Below are 13394 nucleotides of genomic sequence, written 5' to 3'. Positions count from 1 at the left end.
GTAGGCCTACAGTTTACTTAGAAAAGTTAATAATTGAGCCATTACTACAAACCTTCTGATCCACACAAGCGTCAACCTCAATCATTGACTTTGAAAATAAGTGACAGGAAACCAATTTGTTACATTGTTTATTCTGCAAATATCTGTAAAAAGTAAACAGGCCTAAGTATGTTGGAACTTTTACAGTCAGTCAAGATGTTACAGTTTAAGAAAAAGATCCATGACATACAGAACAGAAGCACTTGATGTTAAAAAAAGGACACATCTAATATTCACCTCAAGTCTCCTTTAAAAAAAAAAAAAAACCTGTGCAATTTCTCCTACCCCAGTATCAAAAACCTCTTGTATATAGTCAGTCTCTTCCCCTCCCTCACACCAGTGATCCTCCCACTGGAGGATTGGATTGGTCGACATCTGTTCAGTCAGATTTAGATTGATTTTAAACACCTCACGTCTGCTGGAGTCAAAATCCCAACCACACCTCTCCCTCCATTTGCAGGAGAGGATGGGGGAGAGAAACACCCCCCCCTTCCTCAGCAAATCCTGCACTTGAGTCTCAACTGGAACTTGTTTTGAAGAAAATGGCAGATTAGAGGATGTAGGGGTGTATGAAAAATGGAAAGCAGGCAGGAGGCCATCTTCAGCATAGCGGAGGGCTGGGGATTCAATGTCCATCCCCAGTAAAAGGGGTGGTTGTGTGGGTGGGGAGTTCAGGGTCCATTTCTAGTGATCCAGTTACAATCACATCTGCTGTCATGCACTCACAAGACCACCTGCATTGTCGCTCTGGGTTACCCCGAGACCAGGGTCTCCCAAACTCGGTCCTCGGAGGACTCCTGGGTGCACACGTTTTGGTTTTTGCCCTAGCGCTACATAGCTGATGGAAACAACCAACTCGCCAAGCTTTGATTATTTGAATCAGCTGTGTAGTGCTAGGGCAAAAACCAAAACGTGCACTGGGGGAGGGGTTTGGGAAACCCCCATCTAGACAAAGGCCCCTCAGTCTGTTCCTGTGACAGAAAGGAAAAAAGAAATACAATAAATAAACCTGGTTAGTAGTGCTACTTTATGACAGTGTCACGTGCCAACATTCTAAATACATATACGAAGAAAAACACTACCTTTCTCAGGATTCACAGCCTTGGGGTCCACGCTTCTCTCATCTTTCACTCCTCCACACACCGACTGTTCCATCTTCTCCTCACCTTGAACCGGCTCTGACGATCCTTCCACCATGGGTGCTGGGTTGTGTGTTATTCCCCCTGCCACGGGTGTCTCCTCTGTGGCTGCAACAGCACTGTCCTTCCCCTGCAGCAGTATAGGAGCCTGGGTAGAGAACCAGCGTCGTACCAGCTCTTCGGTCAGCCCACTAGCCTGGGCCAGCTCCAACACCTGGAGAGGACAGAGTCTTACTAATGACAGGCAACATGATAATATAGACACACTACATCCAGGTGCACAAATGCTATGTCATTTAATGATGATCATTTCTTGGTGTTACTACATGCAACTTGAACCAACTCAGTGGCCTTGTGGTTATAGTATCCTCCCTGAGTTTGGAAGTTCGATCCTCGGCAGAGTCATCCCAAAGACTAAAAATGGGACCTGAGGAGTTAAATTGGGGCAAGGCCCTGCGATAGACTAGCGTCCTGTCCAGGGTGATGTACTTGTGCCTCAAGCTACAGAAACAGGATCCTCTCCTATGAGCAGCTCGTGCAAGGGTACTTCAGAATATGAAGATTAAAAGAAAAACTATTTATCCCAGATAATTTAGAGTCCTACCTGTTCTTCCTCCAGACTCCCGTGGGCCTCCAGATGGGCCTTGAGCATCTGAGTGTCTCCCCTCTGGAAGTCCTCCTTCAGGACCATAGTCTGGTAGGCCTCCAGCCACTTAAGCTGGCCGTTCTTCTGCACGTAGCGACAGTCCCCAAACCAACGCACTACCTCAGGCCTGGGCAGCCCTGTGGAAGAGATCAGCTCGTCATACTGGGCTGCGCTGGGCCACTGGGTCCGGACAAACACCTGCTTCAGGAGGTGGAGCTGCTCTAACGTCTTCTTACCCCGGATAGGGGAGGGTTTGGGGGACGCGGAGGGCTTGAGGGCAGGGGTGGAAGATGGTGCTGTAGAGGGGGAGGGTTTAGGTGATGGAGATGGCTTTGGGGTTAGACTTGGAATTGTGGATGGAGCAGGGGTAAGGGTGGGGGTTGATGTTGGGTCTGTGGAGGGAGACAGGTTAGGCATGGTGGGGCTGTCTGCATGCCCTCCCTCAGACTCCAGTTTGCCATCTGACTCAGTCACTTTGAGCATCTTCAGGTTGATCTTAATGGGGTTCACCTTCAGCTCGGAGCCTGAACCATCCTCCTCTTTCTTCACCCCGACATCATCCTTACTCTTAACTCCCTCCTCCCCTCCCCCTGCTTCCATCTCATCCGCTTGCTCCGCCCTCTCCAACTCCTCTTTCTTCTTCTCAGCAGCGACTCTCTTCCTGCGTTCAGCGAACCAGCCGTGGATCTCTCTACGGGTCATTTTGGTCTCGGCCCGGAGGCGGTCCACCTCCTCTCCAGGTGGGTCAGGGTCCTGGCTGAAGCTGGCCTCTAGCGCCCTCACCTAGTGGGGTAGAGAAGAGATTAGTGTAGGGTAGACGAGCATAGGTTTCTCATGTCCCAGTGAGCAATTTGATTGGCAGTATATAGACACTAGGGATAAGGGATACTTCAACTATAATAAAATAATAAAAATGATCATCTTATGGGGGAAAAATGAGGCTGTGTGCAAAGTCAATCATCACAGTCACACCACCACTCACCTGCTGAGGGTCCCTCTCTTTGTAGCGGATGGCTGTGAAGTCTGGGGAGGGGGGTCTGGGTGGCCGTCTGGACGGGGTGGTGGGGGAGGTGGGTGTCTGTGAGGGAGGGGGGCTGAGGGCTGCCAACCCCTGCTGGGAGGTTTTAGTATTCTCACTGGGAGTGGCAGTGTCCGAGAGGTCCATGGGGGTAGCACTGTTACCACGGGGCGTCCCGGGTGTGGTCGTTGCGCTAGCTGACCCGGGTGTGGTCGTTGCGCTAGCACCCCCCTGACCGCCCGTGCTCGAACGCCCCCCCTTGAGGTTGCGGAAGTGGTAGCGGCGGTCACTGAACCACTTACGGACCTCGCGCACGGTCAGGCTGGTGAAGGAGATGAGACGGTCCACCTCTTCCTGGTTGGGGAACTGGTTGTTGGTGAAGCTCTCTTTGAGCGCACTCAGTTGCTCCACGGTCTTCTTGCTCTTGTAGAAGCCGGGGTCCAGGAAGGTGTTGGGGAGCGTTCTGGAGCTGGGGGTTCCACTGGCGTCTGTGCTCCCGCTCTGCGCCGGAGAAGATGAGGAGGAAGGTTTGGTGGAGGGGGAAGATGCCGCCTCTGTTTTGGTGGAGGTGGGGTTACTGGTGGTGGTGGGGTTACTGGTGGTGGTGGCAGTAGGGGTAGTTGTGGCTGTGGGGCCACTGGTTGTGGTGATTGTTTTCTTGTTGCTCAAGCTGCTGCTGTTAGTATCTTTGCTGCTGTTGGGTTTGTTGTCCATGGTGCTTTTAATATCAGCGGTTACTTGACTTTCACTTATCATTTTAGCAATAGTACTGCTGCACCTACTGTCAGTGCTGCTGCTTTTAACCATGCTGATAGCATTGCTGTTGCTTTTCCCACTGAGATTAGCAATAGCATGGTTGATTTTACCATTGGCATTGATGACTTTTCCATTGCTATAAATGCTGTTCCCCCTGTTGTTGCCAAAGCTAAGGTTAATAACACTAGCATGGCTGCTGAAACTACTGCTATTGTAACTACTACGGCTACTACTGATGTTACTACTAGTACTCCCTCCACCATTACTAGTACTACTAATACTACTCCCTGCACCATTTCTACTATTACTAGTACTACTGATACTACTAGTACTCCCTCCACTATTACTACTACGGCTACTGATGATGATGTTTCCAATACTACTGCTCTCCACCACCATGCTGATCCCCTTATCGGCCACTAGGGCGGCAGCAGGCCGGGCCTGCATCATAGGGCGGGCTGCAGCCTGGTGCTTGGGTGTTACCGCCAGGGCCATGGGGGCACTGTTGACCTGGATGCTGTTGGCCATCATGGGCTGGGTGACAATCACCCCTCCCTGACCCACCAGAGAGCCCTGGAGGATGTGAGGGATCCCTGTAGGCCCCAGAGAGGCAGGCAGGACCCTGATGGTGTGCTGGGCTGGACTGTGGTGGGTCTGGCTCAATGGCTGGTACTGGGTGCTAGGGGGAGCTGTCTGTATGATGGTGTTGAACATCTTCTTCCTGGCCTCCTCTATCTCCTCTGGAGACCAGCTGATGCCCTGCTTCAGTCTCTGGGCGGTGAACCAGATGTTGATCTGCTCCTCTGGGAACTTGGTGACCACGGTGAGGTAGCAGAGCTCTGCCTTGGTGGGATAGGGGAACTTACTGAAGGACGTCTTGAGGAAGGAGGAAGAGTCCATAGAGGCGCTGTAGGTTGGGATGCTGCTCAGAGGGATCATCACCTGCACCACAGAAGGTAGAATATATATTTCATGTAGTACCAACATTGGAATTACATTGAATTTACACTACTTCACATAAACTAGGAGAAGATTTACACTACTTCACATGAACTAGGAGAAGATTTACACTACTTCACATGAACTAGGAGAAGATTTACACTACTTCACATGAACTAGGAGAAGATTTACACTACTTCACATGAACTAGGAGAAGATTTACACTACTTCACATGAACTAGGAGAAGATTTACACTACTTCACATAAACTAGGAGAAGATTTACACTACTTCACATAAACTAGGAGAAGATTTACACTACTTCACATAAACTAGGAGAAGATTTACACTACTTCACATAAACTAGGAGAAGATTTACACTACTTCACATGAACTAGGAGAAGATTTACACTACTTCACATAAACTAGGAGAAGATTTACACTGACAGCTCAAAGAGCACTGAAACCCATGTATTTCCATGGTAAATACCATGTAATAATGTGTACATACACTAACTACACTTGAACTGCCTAGCACATCTTCATAAAGCTGGACTGACACTAGTCAATCACCAGACACAAATTGGTAGGTTAAGAGCTGCAGGCCTCTTGGTAAAATGACAGGAAGTAAATCAATGTTTGTACCTTGGGCATGTTCTTGGAGGAGGTGGATGAGGAGGACGTGGAGGAGGAGAGAGCAGCGGACACTGTAATGGGAGCTGTCTGATGGTAGACGTTCCTGTTCTGGACCACTGACACCACCTGGTTCAGAGAATAGAAAAAAAACAAATGTTATTGTCCACTGTCTGATATGAAATGCATTCAACTCCCCGAGGAAACTTGTACACATTCTGGCATGGTAATTCAATGAAGTTAATTGAGCACCAATTGTAATTTGCCGTAGTGGACTGACCAAGACTTGAAACACAGAAAAGATGAAATGCACAAAGTACCTGTGTGATGGCAGTTTTGAGCATGGGCAGAGTCCCCGAGCCGTTCACTATCTGGATAGCAGAGGGGAGCGTGACCTTGGTGGCTGTCCCGTTGTGCACTATGGTTGGAACGTGGGTAACCGTCACTGTGGGGGTCTCTTTTCTCTCCATCTCCTTGGACTTAGAGATGGGGAGGGGGTCTGAGGAGGGTTCATCAGGAGAGGAATGGGACACCACAAACCTCTTGGACTCTGACTTCCCTTTCATCATCCTCATGATGGGGGTCTTTGTGATGGTGATCTCGGTGTCCCTCCCGGCCTCTGACCCTGTCACCAGACTCTGCTCCACCACCACCCTCCTGTCCCTCCTCCTCAGCTGCAGGGTGGTGCACACTGTGCTGGGGTGGACCTGGGCATTGTGCAGGGCCAAGCCCTCAAACTTGGCCGCTGACACCCCACAGTCCACGCACTGGAAGCTGGGGTCAGCTCTGAAGTCCGGGTGGCCACTGTAGACGTGGTCCAGGAACAGGTTTAGGTCCTGGGTCTCAAAGTTACACGGCCTGCAAGTGTAGGTGCCACACCCATCTTTGACATCATTGCCCCCCTCAGGCCTGGAGGATTTGCCTGGGGATTGCTCCCGGGGGCTCTGCCCGTTACCGCTCGCACCCATAGAGGGGTAGCCCTGTTCCCGGGCCTGTCGGAGGAGGGAGAGAGGGTCTGACAGGAATGAGTCCTGCTCCAGCTCCTCCCGGAGGTGCATGGTCTTATGGGGGATCATGCAGGGTATGGTGGATTTCCTCTTGCTGGCCATGGTTGGAGCGGATGGTATGGGGAAGGGAGGGGGGTTGTGGTAGCCGGCCAAGGAGTACAGCAGTCAGCTTGTAGTTCAGTTGGGGCCCTGACTATGGACCAGCCATGGGGAGGGGAGTATGGGGAAACATGACCATGAGTTGGGTTTGCTCACGTCTCAGTGTGTTTGCGCTGAAAACAAGATGGAGAGAAAAAACAAACATAATTAAGCTTCAAGTCATCATTATGAAACTATACTGTATACTATACACATACTGTAAGAGGTCAATCATTGTTATACTGAGTCCCAGAAGAATATTACACTACGTAATGAAATTCATTTGATACAGACAAAGGAAAGGCCAACATGCTCTGATATGAAATGTGGTTTAAAGACGTCTTGAATTTTGGTACAATGTTCTATCATTTTCAGTGTTGTGTCTTTGTCAATAAATACAGTCTGCTCCTTTAAAAACTCAACTCACAAGCCAAGTAACTCAAGGCTGTGTTTTATTGGCCTATATTGGGTGTTTCTCTCGGCTCCCCTCCTAGTGTCTCACTCTTCTGTAAAAAACGTTTTTTTAGAGAGCTATCCCAGGCCACCCCCTCTCCTCCACGCCTTTAACTTCCCCAGCTTCATACACAGTACACCCTCAGAGGGAACACAACCCACTCTGGACAGACGCAGCACAGCGCATGACAGATCCACACTCATAGGCTGGCCAAACAATTCACACCACCAAAGAAAACATTAGTGAATATTTTCAAATCTGTAGCGGGACATTCACTCCACAGGATTTTGGTAGCCTTCATTTGGGGAAAGGTGGGATTCGTATTAGGCGGGCCAATGGCACACACAGATTCAATCTCTACACTATCCAGACTTTTCCTATGTTATAACTACCCTCCCCAACAACAACAAAATGGCGTAGCTTCCTGTTAGGTGTGCGACTTCTCCCTTCCTTCCCCTCACTTCCTCCCTCCCAAGATGCATTGGTGAAATACTGGAGGACAGCTCTAGGGCAATTACTCCCAACGGCACCACACACACACTACCAGTCCTTCAACCCAAAGCCTCCTCCATGAACACAATGAATCCCCCTACCTTATAAGGAGCTTACACACCTCTGTCTCTCACCTCTGCCACATGGCAGACATGTCCACTGTGCAAATTAGGTCAGTGTCATCTTACGCCCTAATCCAAGTTCCCTGCATCCACACACAGGGTGGAGCAGAAACCATAGTAAGATGAAGTGGGCCCTACACACTGGTCTAAGACCTGTTGTGTTTCCCTCCTGATGGCGCCGAAGAGCAACGTGTTATTTTCTAGTCCCAACTGACTGGACCCAAACTGCCGACCAAAGTTCCAGTGAGCCTCTGAGCTATGGACTAAATGGTGTAGGGGTGTAGAGTTTCAAATCTCTTAAAGGTGCAGTGGCTTTTGGAGGACTGAGGTGGCGGATGTTTTGCGAATAGGACATGGTGTTTAAATGGAGTTATGGAGAAAAAGTTTGGCGTAACTTACTAATCAGCGCGTCTGTATAGATTCTATCAATGGGGGAGTCTTGTTCAATAAAGAGAGTGGGTCATGTGTTGAAAATACACAATCACTGAAGACGATATTGCAAATGCCAATCTGAAAACAATGTTTAATCTTTTGTTGCTACCGTGAGTCTTCTATATTACGCAGCAAGCCAATGACCAGTCCCTTCCGTAACATATTCACCAACAGCAATATCTTATGTTTGTTATGCCTCAAACTTTGTGTTAACTGTAAACCGGATTGAAAAGACTTTCCGGTCTTCTCCAAAGCATCATACTTTTCCTCTACACTGGTGTCTGGTGTACGAGTGGTTAACAGGCAGAGCAGGCCTTTGCCACTGTGGGGGGAACGCGATCCCCCCCAGAGGGAGTAACTGCCCTCCGTTTTGGCTATTCTGCCCCCCTCCCTCTCTCTCTCTCTTCAACCCGCCACTCCCTCTCCCCTGCCATTCAGTTCTGCATCAGGGGGCACAGCTTTGCCAAGGCGGCCAAGTCACATGACCAACACAAAGGCTTGTGGGGGGGTGGGCAGGCCCTGCCATCCATCACGTGGGCCTGATGGTGAGAGAGGGGGGGAAAGAGGTTGGTGGGGGATGGGCAGAAGGGTTGGGGTGAGAGTGGAGAAGCGAGGGGGGGGGGGGGGTGTTAACGGTCTCGGAGGAAGCAGTTAGGTGTTTCAGCCAGGAATTTTCTGCCCCAATACCACCCCCCCATCCACCCAACCCCCGCTCTCTTGCTCCCTCTGCCTCTCTTCGCACTACAATCACATCAAGTCATTTCTCCTCCCCCTCCTCGGCTGCGAAGACTGGAATGTTCCGCTGCAAGCTCGTCAGCCAGTGGACACAACCTGAGAGTTGGGCTGCAGTGTGTCTGCACATGTGTTTTTCTGAATGTGCATGATATGTGCGTGTGTGTGCCTTTGTGCCGAGTACCACACACCAGCCCCCGACTGGCTACAACGAGCAGTTAAAAGACACAAGATCACAAACTGTGTGTGTAACCCCCCATTAACACCTTGGAGCACCACCGTTAGGTTAACTTGACTACTGTAGGCTCACACAACAACACACACCTGGGAGGAGAGCTTATTCTCCAGGTAGACTTTTGTTAAGCAGTATTTACACCAAGTATGTCCAAGAGGAACATTTCACAGAGATTACATGAACAAAGAACCTGCTTCACAGGAATTGAATAGATACACGTATCAGTACAACACTGGTGAACCTCTCCTCTCGATCTCAGCAGATCTCAGACAAGCCCTGTTGACTTAATATGGGAGATCCGCTGAAAACTAAAATATGGGTCAGAAATGTTTTTCCATGAGCACAGCAAGACTTACCATGAAGCTTGATTGTGTGTCAGTGTGGGTGCTTGCGTGCGCACATCAGTGTGCCTGTGTGTGAGCATGCGGGGTATGTGTGAGCACGGGGGAGTGTGCTTGTCTGCATGCCTGTGCGTGAGGCTTGTTTACCGAGGCAGTAGGGCAGCCATTTTCCCACACGACACAGGCGGACAATACTCACTGTGACCCACAGACAGAATGTGTTTATTGTCCTGACACTCAAATAATCTATCAGAGGTAGAGCGCTCAAACTCACATGCCCACCCGTCGCTCTATCATACCCTGGACTTGCTTCTATACTCTCAGTGTATAGGCCAATATTAGGCCCCCACACACTAGAGACCAACGCTCCAAATATTCTATGAGCGTAGCCGGCCGGGTGCGTACGCCATCCCAGCCAGCATGACATCCCTGACTATGGCTCCCGTCCCTCATCCCTGCTGTATGCCTGTCTGTCCACGTGACAGTATCCATCTGTCTGTCCTCTCTGTGTCAGAGAGACTCTCCCATATCCCCTAGCCGCCCCATGTTTGCCTGCCTCCTCACCACCTCCCCCTTCTTCCTCTCTCCCCCTTTTTATGTCCCCTCTTTCTCTCTGACCCAATCCCTTTCTGAATAAGTTCGGCCAAGAGACAGGTCGGCAGTGCCACTGGTATGCTACTGTCCCCATGGCAACTGCCCCCCCCCCCCCCCCCCCCCCCCCCCCCGTTCCCTCCCACTCTCCTCATTTCACTCACTCGTGCATCCACCCACAAGCTCACACACAAACAAACACACCTCAAATGCCTTCCAGGTCCTGGCTCTAGTGGGCTTGTTTTTTCCACACACTCCTGTGAGTGGTGACTGGAGAGTCCATGCCCTGCTCCTATTTCAGTGCCTCACTCACGCGGTGTGCATGTCTTCTAGGTGTGGTCGCCCTCGCCAGCGCACGCTATTGGCTGGGGCGAATGGCGTCCTTTCCTTTCCTGCTCACACTCTGTACAGACAGACGCCTGGGTCACTGCCCACCGTTACTGAGAGACAAGCTGGGAGCACTGCGGACAGTTCTCTTTGTTGTTTCCCTGAGATCCTCTACCTCTTTAAAATATCCATACTCCCACCATACTACCCCTACAGTTACCCTTCTACATCCTCCTCAGCTCCCTCTAAACCAGGAGTATGTGGTAGTAATCTCTCCTTCCATCACCACCTCCTCCTCCTTTTCCTCCTCTGGCACCACAGCAGAGGCTTGCGTATGTTTGTCTCTGAGGTTTCCCTTCATTCTGGCTGTATCATTTGTTCTTCACTTTTGGCAACAGAAACAAAACCCTAATGACACTGTCTCTACACATTGTCACAGTTCAGCTGCTGCTGAATCCCAATTGGGCTGTGTTCAAGTCAGGGAGCGCAAACGGCTGCAAAAAGGTTGCGAAAGCCTGCGTTGCTGTGGCCACTGGCAGTGCAGGCTTTAATGCTGGATTGTTAAGAGGGTAGGGAGAGAAAAATGGCGGAGCACCACCATGCTCTGTGCTGGCCAACCTAAAATGGCTGACATCACAGGCTGTTAGCCAGGCAGTGCTCTGCCGGTTACTGTTGACCTAAACCTGCTGGCTCTGGACACAGGCACACACACGCTCTCTTCCTCTCCTTTCTCCTCTCACTTCCAATCCTCTCCTCCTATAGAAAAAGGGGTCTTACAGCAGACAGCCTTAGTGGGGTTTTGTGGAGAATAAAAGTTGAACAGTGGATAAACGAACGCAGGCCAAAACAGAAAATAGTCCAAGTTTAATTTGAAAAATGAGGATGGGCAAGAAAATGTTTAACTGCTACCCTTGCCAGACATGTTGAAGAAATACAGGCAAATAGTTGTATGTTTTTATTTATAAACAAATAAGGGTTTGTTTAAACTACCACGTGCATGCATCAGCTAAATTATTCTGTATGGCCTACATCTCACAATAACAATGGAGCAATTGGGGACACTTTTCAAATCTGATGGTAACAGAGTCAGTTATTATAATCATTATAATGCAACCTATGCTATATTGAATTACTGTCCATATACAATCAAGCCTTTGTGCCAACACCAGGCCTGGCAGACTGTGCCACAAAGAGAGAAAGGGAGGGTGTGTGTGTGCGCGTGCGTGATCAGGGAGATAGGCACACCACCATGACCTCAGGCAATCAATTCAACACAAAAAACAGTTGCTGACTAAATGCACATGCACCAACAAATCATTAATAAATAATTGAATTAATCACATCTGAAACACTGAACCCACCCCTTCAAATCATAAATGACTAGTCTACCTTTTTCTCCCCAACTATGGTATGGCAATTGGTATGTCAGGGGTGAAAACTGTGACATGGCTGATGAATAGATAGCTGGATTAGAGTTAGAGCTCTATGGCTGTTTTATCATGTGGACATCAGACACACATTAGCCTTTTGGGAACAGCGTTGAACTAATATGTGCCATGCACAGAGAGCATGGCAATGTTGACATGTGGTGGGAGTAACCTAAACAGCTACTGCTGCTGCGTGCATACATTCATATAGCCTAGGCTAGCAGACATACACAGTACATTAGTCGAGATATGAATGTAAATATGAAGAGACAGAATCGTGAAAACTATATTCTGAAAACATTTATCATCCAAATACATTTGAAAACTATGCAGACAATTTCTGTAATATCTAGAATGGGAAAAATATAGTATATTTAGTCTTCTACTACAATAATTGTAGATAACAAATTGCATAACAGCGTACTAAACTGCGATGGTCAAACGATTTTATGACATCTAGATATCTTGAAGTTAAACTTTCATAGCCCATCTTCCTCAAAATCGTGCACGAGGATGCAATATGATGGACTGATTACAATAAAACCATATTCTACATAACCCATAACGCCTAGAGTGCGTCAACGTAAAGCAAGTTGTTATGATAACTAACTACATTAGTGAACTGGGAAAACTGTGATTCATTAAAATTGGGAGAGTGATTTTAAGAGGAAAGCCTGTAAATTACATCTCGTCATTGAGACAGTCAGGAAAATTAATTGCTACATTGTAACAAAACTGGCGCGTGTTGTTCTTCCGCTCAATTGCGGAGTGAGCGATAAGTTAATAGGCTGGCTACATACATCTTTGTAATATTGTAACCAATTCAGAACAGGGGAAGAGACAAGCCTCCAAAAACTACTCGCCCCTTGCTGTCGCCATTTTATGCGAGCGACATGCAGCTGGCTAACATTAGCACCATAAAGGTAACGCTCGCACAACTTTGAAAAGGTAAAAACTCGTTTTTAAGAGTAAATTCACAGAAACCTTACCTTATTTGATAGAGGTGGAGTTCAGATTGTGGAAAAAGTCAAAAAAATAAACGTAAGCATATGTAACAAAATAAATAAATAATGTGAGATTTGGGGCTTTGTTGATGCCAACTTAGGTAGGGTGGTACCCCTCTCTTCCTCGAATGGTGATAAACGTGATACTGGCCACTTGGGCTAGTGACACAATGGCCCCCGTCGTTCTTGTTTATTTCGAATGGCTCTCACAGCTTCTGGAGGCGTGTGGAGAGGGAAATACGACGCACGTAGTCAGCATAGAGACAGGCACGTGGTACAAAACGTCACTACCGACCTCTAACACCTCAGATCGTCTTGAATTTAGAGAGAGAGAGAGAGAGAGAGAGGTTTCATAATACAGAAAAGTGAACTTCACCCTTCAATATGGTAGTCTAAATTACTCATGTTAAAGGCTTTCCTTTCAGTTGGTATAGGCTAGTCTATACCTCTATGCCACAGGAGGTTGGTGGCACCTTAAATGGGGAGGACTGGCTCATGGTAATGGCTGGAGCGGTTTTGGTGGAATGGTATCAAATACATCAAACACGTGGTTTGATGCCATTCCATTTGCTCTGTTCCAGCCATTATTATGAGCCGTCCTCCCCTCAGCAGCCTCCACTGCTGTACTGAGTTAGGCCTAATGTGTTTTCATACCCTAGGTTTTTAGCCTAGGTACTTTTATGTTATTATGTCTCATGAGGTGTGAATGCGAAACAGCTCTGATCATGCCACCACAGCCTCACGGTTATCGGACACATCAGACAATATTTCCAGTTGCACGTGAACTCATGCACACATCACTTTCAATGTGGCGGATGGGCTAGAAAATCTGTAGCACAGTAAGGTCCAGGTGATCAAATGGCTGATCATTTTTCTAGGGATGTATTTAAGCCCTACTTTACTTTATCAAGATTCTGCAAAGG

The 13394-nt window shown here is 48.4% G+C and overlaps 1 protein-coding gene across 3 annotated transcripts; it reads right to left on the bottom strand.

Annotated features, from left to right (window-relative positions):
* Positions 1-111: 111 nt before the first annotated feature.
* zhx3 (zinc fingers and homeoboxes 3) lies at positions 112-12763 on the bottom strand. 3 transcript variants are annotated; one of them, XM_021566916.2, is made up of 7 exons: positions 12457-12763; positions 5490-6448; positions 5182-5298; positions 2807-4540; positions 1783-2607; positions 1122-1392; positions 112-1010 (listed from the first exon to the last, which is right to left on the bottom strand). In XM_021566916.2, exons 2-7 carry the CDS (start codon positions 6276-6278, stop codon positions 1000-1002), a joined length of 3747 nt encoding a protein of 1248 aa, XP_021422591.2. In that variant the 5' UTR covers positions 6279-6448; positions 12457-12763; the 3' UTR covers positions 112-999. The 3 variants fall into 3 exon arrangements, with proteins under 3 accessions (XP_021422591.2, XP_021422592.2, XP_036803435.1); XM_021566917.2 differs by having other exon boundaries at positions 1206-1392; XM_036947540.1 differs by lacking the exon at positions 12457-12763 and adding an exon at positions 7362-7597.
* Between the last annotated feature and the right edge of the window lie 631 nt (positions 12764-13394).

Source organism: Oncorhynchus mykiss, chromosome 16, assembly GCF_013265735.2.
Source record: "Oncorhynchus mykiss isolate Arlee chromosome 16, USDA_OmykA_1.1, whole genome shotgun sequence".
Classification (NCBI taxonomy): Eukaryota; Metazoa; Chordata; class Actinopteri; order Salmoniformes; family Salmonidae; genus Oncorhynchus; species Oncorhynchus mykiss.
This window is presented reverse-complemented; position numbering and strand designations above follow the sequence as displayed.

Coding starts and splice junctions, on each gene's coding strand:
- zhx3 (XM_021566916.2), bottom strand. CDS start 6,278: ATGGCCAGCAAGAGGAAATCCACCATACCCTGCATGATCCCCCATAAG. Junction 4,541..5,181: donor CCTCCAAGAACATGCCCAAG/GTACAAACATTG, acceptor TCTGTGGTGCAG/GTGATGATCCCTCTGAGCAG. Junction 1,393..1,782: donor GGAGTCTGGAGGAAGAACAG/GTAGGACTCTAA, acceptor TGTCCTCTCCAG/GTGTTGGAGCTGGCCCAGGC.